The sequence below is a fragment of the Thrips palmi genome, unplaced genomic scaffold, assembly GCF_012932325.1.
Source record: "Thrips palmi isolate BJ-2018 unplaced genomic scaffold, TpBJ-2018v1 HiC_scaffold_15, whole genome shotgun sequence".
Classification (NCBI taxonomy): domain Eukaryota; kingdom Metazoa; phylum Arthropoda; class Insecta; order Thysanoptera; family Thripidae; genus Thrips; species Thrips palmi.
The window spans coordinates 3,108,360-3,121,669 of NW_023144624.1; the positions used below are offsets into that span (position 1 = coordinate 3,108,360).

The 13,310-nt window shown below is 64.9% G+C and overlaps 1 protein-coding gene across 1 annotated transcript in view; it reads right to left on the reverse strand.

Moving 5' to 3' along the window:
- Positions 1-682: 682 nt before the first annotated feature.
- LOC117641069 overlaps positions 683-13,310 on the reverse strand; it is an 88,588-nt gene continuing 75,960 nt past the window's right edge. The window contains exons 13-24 of the mRNA XM_034378174.1: positions 11,793-11,892; positions 11,525-11,715; positions 10,958-11,286; positions 6,176-6,306; positions 4,524-4,644; positions 4,026-4,173; positions 3,454-3,703; positions 2,590-2,750; positions 1,831-1,942; positions 1,403-1,698; positions 1,101-1,219; positions 683-686 (exon numbers count right to left, since the gene is read on the reverse strand). Coding sequence (XP_034234065.1) covers positions 683-686; positions 1,101-1,219; positions 1,403-1,698; positions 1,831-1,942; positions 2,590-2,750; positions 3,454-3,703; positions 4,026-4,173; positions 4,524-4,644; positions 6,176-6,306; positions 10,958-11,286; positions 11,525-11,715; positions 11,793-11,892 — 1,962 coding nt within the window. The remainder of the gene's footprint in view (positions 687-1,100; positions 1,220-1,402; positions 1,699-1,830; positions 1,943-2,589; positions 2,751-3,453; positions 3,704-4,025; positions 4,174-4,523; positions 4,645-6,175; positions 6,307-10,957; positions 11,287-11,524; positions 11,716-11,792; positions 11,893-13,310) is intronic.

Below are 13,310 nucleotides of genomic sequence, written 5' to 3' on the forward strand. Positions count from 1 at the left end.
GGATTGCGGCGTGCAAAACAAGTGCAGCTACCGTGACCATGGCGGCCTGGCGGCCCGGCGGCGGCCGTTCCCCCGTTTGCTGTTTTGGTCGACTCGTTTGGCTGCGCTGCGCGCTGCGCCGCGGGGCGGCACCATCGCCATCGTGCGGTGCAACAAGTTAATGTGCCGCCCTTTTAAAGCAGTCCAGATTAGTGCGCCGGGAATTACGAAACCATTTCCGGGAGCGACGTGGGATGAAGAATGGCGCTAACGTGCCGCGCCGTGGCGGCGGTCGGGGCAGTTAGGCCGCGGACCACCGCGACGATGAGGCCGTCCGGGAGGGGGAGGGCTGTGCATGCGAGGGGGAGAGGAGGGGCCCACTGAGGGGCCAGAAGACCGGCGCAGGCGGACGAAACTCGAGTCGTTAAATGGGACTCGAACCGAACGTGTGACCCCACCAATGGATTCCTCACTCGAGAAGCAATCCATAGGTAGGGTCACACGTTCATTTCGGGTCTATTTTAACGACCCTGGAGCTCAAAACGCGTCTAGAGTTTTGGCCGCCTCCACCGGTCTTCTGACCCACTGTGGGGCGGGCATAACGAGTTGGACGATCCGTGCAACGAGCAGTGTTGAGATACGTGATACCTGGTGATACGGTGCGCTGGACACTCATGCGGGGCACGATACACGATACCTGGACTCAACTAGGGGATAGTAAGTGCGGCTAGAGCATCAAGTCCACTCTAGGTTCTCATTGTGCGGTGTCGTCGTCGAGGTCGGGGCGGCGGGCCTGCCCCGCGCCAGAGGGAGCCAGGGAGCGAGATCGCCGTGAGGACTCAACCGAAAGCAAGGCAGGCGACTACAGTGGGTGGCTTCACACCGGAGGCTGCTGGTGACGTGTGTACTCGTACGGCTCACGCGCTCTTGCTCCAAGGCTCGCTCTGGCGGGGGGAGGGGGCATCGCGACGCGACGACCTCGTCGCCGACGATCGGAAGTGAGACGACGGGCGGGGTCTCCGCCGCCGTCACGCGCCCTTCCGGACCGTACCTGCTGCTGCTGCGGCTGCTGCTGCTGCTGGAGCTGCCTGGAGCGCAGCGCGGCGGCCAGGGTGGCGGGCTGCACGGGGCAGTGGACGTCGTCCCCCGGCGCGGGCATGGCCGTCATGGCCGTCATGGCCGTCATGGCCAGCGGCGCCGGGTCGTTGGCCAGGCCGGAGCAGTCCACCGTCAGGTTCACCTGCGAGGACGAGTGTGAGAAACGCAGTCGCCGGCGAGAGCCTCAGCGCCGTCCCGCCGTACAGTGGGCCAGAAGACCGGCGCCGGCGGCCGAAGCTCTTCGCGCGTTTTTAGCTCCAGAGTCGCTCCCTCCGGTCTTCTGGCCCACTGTGCGCAGTGTGGCGTAGTGCGGCGCAGTGCCCACCTTCCTCCTTTTCCGCAGCGAGGACGGCTCGGTGTCGGTGGACGACGCCCTGCTCCGCGGCGACCGCGGCGCGTCGTGCACCGAGGCCGACGCGAACGACGACCTGGACGCGCACGACTTCCAGCGCTGCAGCGGCGCGGCCGTGGTGAGCAGGCGGTGCAGCAGCATGCGCACCAGCACGACGGGGGACACGACGGAGGGGAAGCACGCCAGCAGCGTCTGCACGAACAGCGGCGAGCAGGGGTCGCCCTTGGTGTCCGCGCCTCGGCCGCGGAGCGCCGCCGCGCCGGCGAGGTCTGCAACGTCACGGCCGCGTGGGTTAGCGCGAGCGCCGCGGAACCCACATTTTGTGGTTCAAATCCCCCCCTCTCCCCTCGGAGAGCCGCCGCGTTTAATTCCAGCCGAACAACCCTCGTCCGGACACTCACTGCGGTGGTAGCTGGTGCCGCTGACGACCCACTGCAACGTCGACATCTCCGTCGAGTTGGCCATGGAGGTCGTGGCCGTGTTGGTGGTGGCCGCGGTCTGCGTGAGGGACGCCTGCAACACCAAATGGGGCGTGTGAGTGTGTGTGAGTGTGAGACAGAGGACGGTCGGACAGATAGACAGAGACAGACAGACTGCCAGACAAACAGACAGACAGACAGACAGCCAGACAGACAGACAGACAGACAGACAGACAGACAGACAGACAGACAGACAGAGACAGACAGACAGACAGACAGACAGACAGACAGACAGACAGACAGACAGACAGACAGACAGACAGACAGACAGACAGACAGACAGGTGAAAGGGGGTAACTAGGGCACGGTGAAAGTGGAGGGCAATGATAAAGGAGCAACAAGAGCGGCACGGCGAGTCAGCCGAGCGGGAGCAGCCCGAGATTGGACAAGACGAGCGCGGCGCAAGGCGGGGCGGGGCGGGGCGGGGCGGGGCGGTCCGCCACGGGCCCGGCTCCATCACGATTTCTGTCGGAACAACAGCGAAGCCACGGCCCGCCTCGCTGCTCGCTGCTGTGCTCCCCCTCAAAACTTTCGGATAATGACTTCTTCGCAAAACCGCTTCCGGCTCAAAGTCAGCAATTAGACAGAGACGGACAGACCGCGGAGGGTGACAAACAAGGACGGCGAGACGGACGACGGACAGGCGGGGGGACCCGAGGGAGGACCCGAGGGAGGACCCACCTCGAAGGCCTTGAGCATGTACAGCACCGCGCCCTCCACAGACAGCCCCAGGATCTTGCCCGTGTCCTTGTCCACGACGATGTTGGGCGGCGCGGACGTCTGCGTGATGTACGTGTCCTCCAGCGACTCTGTCAGCGGCGTGGGCGGCGGCGCCTCCTCGGCTGAAGAGAAAAAGAGAGAGAAAGCTTTAAAAACAAAAACAACAACATGAAAAAAATGAATTAATCTATTTGAGAACGGCCCCGCCCGCCCACTCCTGGGCTCAAAAGGGCGCATCTGCAGATGGCGACCGCTGCTGAAGAAGTTATTTATGACCGCCACTTACTCGCTGTAATGAAACACCCGCAAGGCCTGCAAGGCTGAGGGCCGAGAGCGCGGGGGGCGCGGGGGCGCGGGGGGCGTAGAGCGGGGGCGCAGCGCGGCGCCGAAGCAGCCGAAGCCACAGACTGATTCCTGCGCTGATGAGATAGGGGAGGGGGGGAGCCCTTGGTGCCCTTAGCTGCCGGCTGCCCTGGTCGGCCTTTCTTTCTGGTGAACGGAAGACGCGGTGCGCCTCGTCATCTCGTTGCCGCTGGGCCACCGGGGCGTTATTGCAAATTAAAATCGGCAAGGGTGGCCGCGGGGGGGGGGGCGTGGGAGGGGGAAGGGCAGGCGGGTCACAGTCGTGGTGCCCGGAGTCCCAGTCCTGGGGGTAAGTACCCAAGAAACAGACAGGCAAACAGACAGACAGAGCGCCCGGCAAGGTAGGCCACGCAACGTCCCGGTGCTCAACGGGTGGCCTACCCCGCGACGCGCGGGCGCTCCACGGAGTCGGCGACCGTGGCGGCGCGCGGCTCGCGGCACGGCTGCTGCCAGTGGACTGACCCGTGATGATGTCGTAGACGGAGAAGCGGAGGTTGACGCGGTGCTGCAGGCCGAGGTAGACGAGGGCGCGCGCCGCGTGGTGCTTGACGAAGCGCGCGTACTTGGTGGAGTGGTTGGTGTAGTACCACTCGTCCGAGGGCAGCAGCAGCTGCGACAGCACGTCCGGCAGGCCCTGCTCCACCAGGGCGCGGTGGTTGGCCGGCTCCAGCGCCAGCGTGGCCACGATTTGCAGCACCAGCACCAGCAGTTGCTGCCGACAGAGACAAGGGGGTCAGACCGAAGCGCGGCAAAGTCCACTTTTGAAAGTAAGTCGCCTCTCCGCGATTTCGACAAGAAAATCCGAGGAAATCGGTAAGAGCGGCCCGCCCCCGTAGAGACGATGTCGGCGAGACGAGCACTTATCGCAGCGATGGGCGAGAAGGGATGCAGGCTGGAGAGCCGTTACCGCTGTCTCCGTCGCACCAACGGGGTCCATAGAGGTGCGAGGGACAGGGCGACGGCCGGAGCTATTCCTGCCCCTCGCCGTGCCGTCACTCCCCCTTCTCGGCCTCCCAACTTTTATTAAAACTCACGGGGTCGTGGGTCGAGTCGAGGGCCGCGGCCAGGATGCGGAGCTGCGGCTCCTGCGCGAGCTGCTGCTGCACGGCCGCGCCCTCCACCATGAAGAGCAGTGCCCGCGCCGCCAGCAGCTGCAGGCAGTGGTAGCTGCAGTGGCGCCACCTGTGGCAACGTGGCAACGTCGTTCGCAGTCAGCGCTGTGCCTGCAGGCCTCCAGGCCTCCAGGCCGCCGTGTCGCGGTGCTGGGCTGGGTCTCCAGCTGGGTCCCCAGGCCTGCCGCGGCGGGGCGGCCGTCCCAAGGGCTGTCCCGTCGCTCTGTCTCTCTCGCACGCATGGCGTCCCGCGGGCGGGAGCGAGAGAGACAGAGCGGCGACAACGACTCTCGGGTTCGGCCTGCACGCTAACGAGCTGCACCTCCTCGACGGAGAGCCGGACTCGAAAACCGTGCCGCCGCGGCGCCGCGTCACTGCAGGAAACTGTGCGCGTTCGGAACGGCACGGCGTCAACCTTACCTCTGACTGGGCGAGCACTGCTGCTTGCTGCCCACCACGCGCTTGTACAGTGTGAGCGCGTTGTGCAGGATGTTGAGGACGGACAGGGCGTGGACGGAAGACAGGACGTCTGACACGCAGACTGCGCAGCGAGAGAGAAACACACAGCACGGTTAAATGATGTTGACACTGCTGAAAGCGCGCGAAGGAACTCGCTGTCGAAGCGTCGCTGCAATACGGACACGTGTGAAATGGCGGAAAGGGGGTGTCGGTGCTGAGTAAAAATAAGAACACTTTCTGAACAAGTAGCCAGTCCAGCAGACAAAAGTCTTCCTCCGGCGCCGCCCGCCCCGCCCCGCTACTTCAAGCTACATTAGTCCCTCTTTGACAGGGTCCGCTGCACAGCCCGGCGCGCCCAGCGCGGCCCCGCATCACGCACTCGACTGCGCTGTGGCACGGCGCGGCACGGCGCGGCACGGCGCGCCGCTCCAACTGCATCCTGCGGCCCGCGGTCCAAATGGAATATGACAGTCCCATTTTCCCCGGCCGTTGTTGCAAAGATGCCGGGGAGTTATTCTCCTTCTCCACCGCGCAGCGAGCGGCAGGGAACCAGCAGCCCCCGCCGGGAGAAATGAGGTGGGGGGACTAACCAGAAAGCCCCCCCTTTTCCCCTACTCCGTCCTCATCTCGGCAGAGCGCTACGCCTCTGCACTTGCATTTTTCTCTCCCGGTATTTTACCCCATTTTGCGTCCCCGGCTAGACTCGGCCCGGCCCGGCCCAGCTCAACGTTGGTCGTGACTGGCAGGGCTGGAGACCCATGTGGGTGCACCATAAAAGGAGGCGCGCGGCAGCCGCGGTACGCTGACGCTGCTGCTGCAGACCGAATCCGAGGCGTCCGTGGGCGCCTCGCAGGGGGTGCGGACGGAAAGAGAGAGAGAGAGAGAGAGGAGAGAGAGAGAGGAGAGAGAGAGAGAGAGAGAGAGAGAGAGAAGAAGAGAGAGAGAGCAATGAAACGTCGCCTCTTTCGGAATCGCTCGCTGTTGGATGACGTGCGCCTAAACTCATTGCAGGCACTGCAGCTCCGTGCCTCTTTTCGGACCGAGTCAAAGACGAGGACCACGGCGTCCTCGACGACGCTGCGGCGCGCAGACCGAACGGGCGGAGCGGGCGGCGCGGGCGGCAGGGGCCCGCCGAGACAGAGGAACAACTTCAACAGATTCCTGTTTACCAGTCTAGAAACTTTAGGCGAATTTCGTGAGCATTCAAAGGCAGGCAGCAGCCCTGACGGCGCGGCCGGGCACGGCACGGCTCGGCACGCCCCGACCCGCGCCTGGACTTTGTGTGCACGCAGGCCGGCGTGCGCGGGCGTGCGAGAGAGACGCCCTGACCCCCATTCTGCCTCCAGTTTAAAACGCACGCGCAGCCGGTGTCCGGGGCGCAGTTAATCCCCTCTGCGCGGCGGCGCGGCGGCGCGGCCACACCTGGCACGGTGCGGCGCGCAGGGGCCGTGTCGGCCCACAGAGTCGCCCTCCACCTCTACAGCGGGGCGAGAAGGGGAAGGAAGGGAAGGCCGTTACGCCGGCCAACTGTGTTTGATAGACCCGCAGTCGCCGTCAGAGTTGCCTCCAAGAGTCTGCGCGCGGCGTGCGCTACAAGCGGCTACAAGCCTTACCGGGTGTGGACTCCTCCTTGGCGGCCTCGTCGGCGACGGTCCGCCGCGCCTGCTCCAGCTGCTCGCCGGCCACGGTGCGCCACACCGAGCCCAGGCGCTTGGCGCCCGACTTGTGCAGCCGGTTGGCGCCCCTGCACGCCGACGCCGAGATGGAGGCCGAGGCCGCGGGGTGCGACGCCGCGTCCTTGGCGGCGTGGGTCGCCGTCGACGCGGACGTGGCGGCGTGCGACGAGGCGGCGGCGTCCCCCGCGGCGTCCTCCTTGTCCACCCTGCAAGCAACATAGAACAACGTCAGCGTCACCACCGTCACGGCGTTAACAGGCCGCGACAGACCTTCGCGTGGCTTTGAATCTCTTCGCTCCACTCCGCCAAGTTTCCGGGTGCACACGCTTTATCTCAGAAAACAGGTTAGTGGCGACGACGCCGTGGGCGGTCGGGGCGGTCGGGGCTTTTATACTGTCGTCAGGAGCACTCAGCCCGGCAAGGCGAGCACGCCCGGCACGCCCGGCACGCCCGTCAAGGCTGTGTCGCTTCGATTCGATCCGCGCTGCAACAACTGCACCACGTGTTTAGCGAGGCGGGTGGCACTTGTTCCCCCCTCCCCCTCCTTCCCAGCACTTTGCATACACGGGGCTTGGCTTGTCTGTATGGACCAAGCAATAGACGGCAGCAGCAACACCTTCAACCTGCCCCCCCCCCTCCGTCTATCCCCCGGCCGTGTTTCCTTCCCTCCAATTCTGATTCTACACGGATACACGAACAATAAAGTTCGTGTGAGCGAGCGAGAATTTTCCGCCGCAGTCGAAATTCCCGCGGCATATCGAACACGGCCGGCGCGCACGCCGCGCACGCCGTCGGGGGAGAAGGAGAAGGAAAACATGATGTTTAATTCTGCCACTTTCCCCGTGCTGGCAGTGCCGGCCCTTTCCATCACTTCCTTTCTTACTTCGCCCGCTCCGCCCGCTTCGCGCCCGCCTGCTCTACCTAAGCCGCCCCGCGCCAGTCCCGGCCCGACTCACCCGAGCGCCGCGCGCCCCGCGCCCCGCGGGCTGCAGACAATGTAGCACGTGTGCCGTGAGCCTCGGCGTCACGTGGGGGCGGCGAGTGAAAGGGGGGCAGTGGGGGCAGCGCGAGGCGGCCGTTGTCGACGCCATCCATTCAAATTTTAATCCACCACCGCCGCCGCCGCGCCACGCCCTTTACACGTTTAAAACCTTTTCTAATTCATGTCATTCTGACCCGCTCAGCTCATTCGGCCGCTCTCAGCTTTCAGCCGCTTTCGGCTTGCAGGCGCTGTCGACTCTGTCGCGCTCTCTGAATCCAGTGGACTGCTGCGCTGCCAGCGGCTCGACGCGGCGCGGCCACCGCCACTGCACTGCAAGCCACGGCCTCCGCCACGGCGCGTCGGGGATGAAAAGTAAAGAAAATGGGCTTGGCTGCACCCTCATACGAGTCGGGGCTGGAAGGGGGCTTAGGGCGAATCTTGCTCCCGCTCCTTTTTTCTACTTCACTAAAACACACTCACTCACTCACACACACATGCACACAAACACACAGACGTACACACTTGCGTGCGCACACTCGCACGCGACAGAGAGAGAGAGAGAGAGAGAGAGAGAGAGAGAGAGAGAGAGAGAGAGAGAGAGAGAGAGAGAGAGAGAGAGAGAGAGAGAGACCTCTACTCCCTCACCCCCTTGTGTACCTTCGGCAGGCCCGTCTGTGCGACTGTCCGCCTGTCTGTCTGTGTGTCTCCGAGGCAATACCTTGCTGCCTTTGCTCTGTCAGGCGAGGACACACGTCAAAACAAGATGCCTGAGGAAGTTTGTTTTGATGCTTCCTCCCTCTCTCGCTCCTCCTTCGTCACGTGAATGAAGGCGAGGGGCGGAGGGGTGGCGGGGACACAACTTTGCAATAACGAGTTCAAGAGCAATGGTGGTCAAAGGGAAGGGGGAGGCCAAGACAAAAAGAAGGACAAACTTGAGGATAACGCGGCCGGGGGGAGGGCTGAGGAGGGTGCCGCGGCTCCAGCGAGTTCGGCAGCACGCCAGGACGAGGCCAGGTAAGCAGGCGGGAGCATCTCGGGGAAGCCGAGGCGAACCCGCAAACCCGCAAGCCTGCCCCTCGGCCGTCGTTGCCGCCGTGGCCGCTCGGCGCTCGGCGGCGCACTCCGCGCGGTGTTTTAATTTGAGGGAACCAGCAGCGACAGTGCTGCCCTCTGGCCTCTGGCCCCGACCCCGGGCTGCCCTGGGCCTGCCGCGGGGAGCGGGGAGCGCGGCACGGGGCACGCGGTGGCCAGGCCACGAGATGGGGACGCTTAAAAGTTTGATAATCGTCAAGGCTCGCTGGAAGGCGGGCAGCAGTACTAAACGCGCCCAGGGAAAGGGGAAGGGGCGGGCCGAGGCGGGCGAGGGGGCTGGTTGTAGCAGGTTGGGAGGGCTGCCTAATGAAGGCAGACAGCTCCCTTCAACATTGATAACCCACGTTCCCCGGGGCCGGGGGAGGAGAAGGGGGGATTACGGGAGCGCGCCTGTGCAGGAGGGGAGGGGGCGGGGGGCGCTCCTTGGCACAAAGAGAAGGAAGATGTGCTCCGGACAGAGCTGAGGCGGACAAGGGAGGCTGCCGGGGAGGCAAAGAAGGCTCCGCAGGGGTCAACCCCGTCCGCGCGCCGCCGCCCTGTCCAGAATGTGGGTTGGACAGAGACGGCGGGCTGTCTTGCCGGGAGATAGCGGCAGTGGTGCCCCTCCCTTCGGATTTGTTTCTATTGTCCCGGCCGAAGCCTTTATGAGGTCCCGAGCCCCCACCCCCAGCGCGCCTTGCGCCGCGACGTGGGTATCGGCCGAGGCGGGCCGAGGCGCACCGGGGCACCGCCAGGGCACCGCGCCATTAGAACGCCCCGGCCGCCCCATTCGACCCCGTTTCCAATTCCGAAGCGCACCCGACTCACTTACCTATCCCGCCGCTTCTAATTTCGAAACCCCCGCCGGATCTCGAGTCCCTCAAGGGACCCCCGCAGCCCCGCCCGCCTTTTCCGCAGTCCGACTCGCATTCCTGGGGGCGCTGCCCGCTCCAGTCTGGGCAGTCTGGGCAGTCTGGGCCGGGAAACGTGTCGCACTGCCAGCACGGCCAGCACGGCCAGCACGCCCAGCACTGCCAGCACGCCCAGCACGCCCAGCACGCCCAGCACAGAGACGGCGCTCGCCAGAGTTCGAATTTTTGGCGGGCCGATACGACCCAGAGCGGGAATGCGGGGGGCCGTCGTGGCGGTGGCCGTGGCGGTGGTCGAGCCCCAAAGCGGGGTGTGGGGCTGGACTAGGGTGCGATAGAGGCGGCCTCAGCTAGGCCTTGGCCTTGGTCGGTCGGCAGACAGACAACCGCACGGCGGCTTGGCTCCGGGCGCTCCGGGCGAGGCACCTAGCTGCTGCACTCCGTGTGCTCCTGGCCGTGGCGTGCCGTGGGCGTGGCCTGGCGTGGCCGTGCCGTGTGCTGCCCGCTGTCTGCCAATAAGCCCGGCCCCGCAGGCATCACGTAGCGGAGGCCCTCCAGGCCCCAGGCCACCAAGCCAGCAGGCCCAGCAGGCCCACCAGGCACTGGCAGCAATCGTGACAATAACGCCTGTTACAGACCCTAATCCGATTTCCGGCACGGCAGGCCTGGCGCTGCTGGGCCTGGCTCCCCCCCCCCCCCCACCCACACACACACACACTCGGTGCAAGGCGGTTCCCCCAGGTTCCTCCTCGGGCTGTGCTGCAGGTCGGCCCCAGCCCACAGGCCCCAGCCCACAGGCCCCAGCCCACGAGCCGCAGGCCCGTCCCGAGTTGTCCGGCGGATATTTTCAATCGGCAAGATGAGTATAGGGGTGCGAGCGAGAGGCGTTCCCGTGGGGCGGGGCGGGGCGGGGCGGGGCGGGGCGGGGCGTGCAACGACGCCGTGTTGGGCTGCGCCTAGCTGCGCCGGGCCGCGCCGCCGCGGAGTCTCCCGCCGGGAGATCCCCTGGGAGCACAGAGGCTACACAAGATAGACCATGTGCCTCAGCGGGATCGGGTTATGGATATGGAAAGTAAATAAAGTTTCATGGCTCCGCGTTTATCGGAGACAAGAAAAAAAGTATTCCGGGGGGACGGCACCATGCTCCTTGGCCCTGTCCTGGCCCCGCCCCGTCCCCCTGGGGGCAAAAGCCAAACTGGGGCCGGCCCCTCCAGGCCTAGGCTGGTGGCGAGGCCAGGCCAGGCAGCGGCGCCAACAAGCAATCGCATCGGCCAGCCTGTTGCCCTCCGAAACGTGACCCAGATTCGCGCGCCAAAATGGCCAACAATGCTCACGCGGCTCACGCTCTCACGCTCGGGGTGGCAGGTGGCGCCACTGGCGGGATTGGGAGGAACCGAGGAGAGGAACCGCAGAGGGGCCATGGCCGTGCCATGGCCGTGGAGGCTGCCGGCAAGACTAGGCTAGCAAGGTCGCAGAGCAGGCCGGAGCAGTAGCTCAGTAGCAGTACACGTGAAAAGAAATTTCCCCTGCCACAGCGGGCCAGAAGGCCGGTGGAGGCGGTCGAAATCTCGGACACGTTTCGAGCTCCAGAATCCGCTAAATGGGACTCAAGCCGCGCGTGTGACCCCCCAATGGATTCCTCTTTCACAAAGCACATTGGTGGGGTCACACGTTCGGTTCGAGTCCCATTGAGCGACTCTGGAGCTCAAAACGCGTCCGGGATTTCAACCGCCTCCACCGGTCTTCTGGCCCGCCGTGCCTCCCCCGCTTCTCCGAGTAAAGATGACTGGCACTCACCGCTGGTTGCAGGGGTGCTGCAGCGCGGTGCCGGTGCGCACCTTGACGTGCGTGAGGCGGTGCACGACGCACGCGTCGATCACCTTGTTGATGGTCACCATGGCGGTGTACTGCAGGTCGTGCACGCCGTGGATCAGGCTGAGGCACACGCGCAGCAGCAGGCACAGCGCGGCGCTCAGCTCCCGCTGCTCCGGCAGCAGGCCCAGGGTGGGGACCTGCCCCTCCGGACCCTGGCCTGCCTGGCCCGGCGTCGTGTGTGCGTGCGCGTGCGCGCTGGTGGGCGACCCGGCCCGCTCCCCCCTGGCCGTGCCGTACGTGTCCAGGGCAGTCTGCGCGACAACAGCACTCATCAATTGAAAGAGATTTGAAACCCGCGACCCGCGATGAGAGTGCCGCCTCGGGTGCCTTTGTTCCCTCCAAGGGGTTCGTTCAAGTCGATTTTCCGCATTGAACAACTTTGAAAATTCGTTCAAGCCCCTTGGCTGGATTTCAAGGTGGCACTTTCACCGTGCAGGCCACTGGGCGGGCAGGCGGCAGCCATGCCATGACCGTGAGCGCACTACGCACCTTAAGGACGGTGTGCAGAAGCCCCGCCATGTTTCGGTGGAGCGGTGGGTCGTTGAGGGTCTGCAGCAGGCGCAGCAGGGCGGGGATGTTGGCGAGCAGCCCGCGCAGCAGGTAGCCGATGCACTCCGGGTTGCGCGCCATCTGCAGCAGGACCTGGAAGCTACGCTCGGCGTCGATGGTGGGCGTGCGCTCTGCGGAACGAGAAGCAACACAGTCACAGGGAGCTTCTTACAGTGCACGAAGGCGACCTGGAGACAAAGTGCCGTACCTGCGACGCACACTGCGGGCTTCGAGCTTCGCCACATCCTCTTCTTGAGCTTGCGCCGGGACTCCGCTCTGGCCGCGCCCCCCAGGGCCTGGTCGCCGTCCTGCCGAACAAAAACCAACGCGCTGTCATCAAGGCCGTGCTCCTGGCCGCCCTGGCCGACACCAGCATGCACCCGCCCCGCTCCGGACCAACCCCGCATGCCGCCCGAAAAAAGTTCCCCCTCCCCCGCCGAAAAAAAAAGAAAACACACAAACAAACAACAAAAACAAAGAAAGAACGGCTTATGAATAATCGATTAGGGAATGGAACACTGTTTAAAGTCCCTCTTTCTCCTTTGCCTTGATCCGCTCGCTAAGTCTCAGGCACACTCTTTGAGGGCCCTCCTTTGTAGGACGCTGCGGGGACGGCGCGGCGGCGCGGACGCGTTCGCCTCCAACTTGGCAACCTAACCTAACTTTCTTTGGGATAATGTGGGGATTGAGTCTACCCCCCCCCCCCCCCCCCCTTTGCGAGGTTATCAATCAGGCCCCAGAAAACGCATAAAGCGGGCCCGGTGTACTCAGCGGCCGATCAATCATGCTTTACGAAACAGAGAGAGAGAAAGAGAGACATGTTTTCCATCGCGGCCGTGTTCGGCGTTCGCACGCGTGAAAGGCGTCCCGCCGGTCGCGCCGGTCGCGCCCGCGCACGGTGGCGGTGGAACAAGAAGCCTGCGGGCAGGATGATGTCGTCGCTCTGTCGCTCCCGCACCCCTGCCATGAGTGCGGGAGCGACAGCGAGGCGGCGGCGGCGCAGCCGAGCGCAGCGACCGGGACGGCGACGCGACCGCGAGCTTCCACGCCGTCGTGACCCCCAGCTTGTTGTTTGGCGCCGGGCGCCGTCGTCCGACCCGAAGGCCGAAACCGCCGCCAAACGCCCCAGTACCATATTCCTTGGAATACTTCCCGACTGCACTCAGCGCAGCGGCGGCCAGCCAGCCAGCCAGCCAGCCAGCCAGCCAGCCAGCCAGCCACCCGCCAGCCAGCCTCTCAGCCAGCCAGCCCGTCGAGCGGGCGGGGCGGGGCGGTCAAAGCGAACGGGCACGGAATAATGCTGTTTCTCCTGACGGCCCGACGGTGCCCGACGGCCGGGATGAGGAGAGGATCGAGCCTCTCAGGGCGGGTCTCAAGTCTCTCCGAGTCTCTCCCGCAAGGCGGACCCGAGAGTCTGTGTTTCGTTTTCGTTTCCATCCCGCGTTTTGCCTCGCCCGCTCTGTCCCGGCGGTAATACACAATGCGTGGCGTATTTTGATCGGGCCGACAATCTTCCGGAGAGGGTTCTCCAGCAATGCCAGTCCGTTCCCCTCCCCCCCTCCCCATCGCATTCCCCGCGACTCCCCCCTGTCCCGGACATAGCTCAAGCCGCTCAAGCTGCCCCCAGATTCCCCCACCCCCTCTCGTTATAAAGAGAGCGCGTCGCCGGGCGGCATGTCTGGCCGGACGATGCCCACAAAAATCTGCCTTCCCAACACCAACAAAA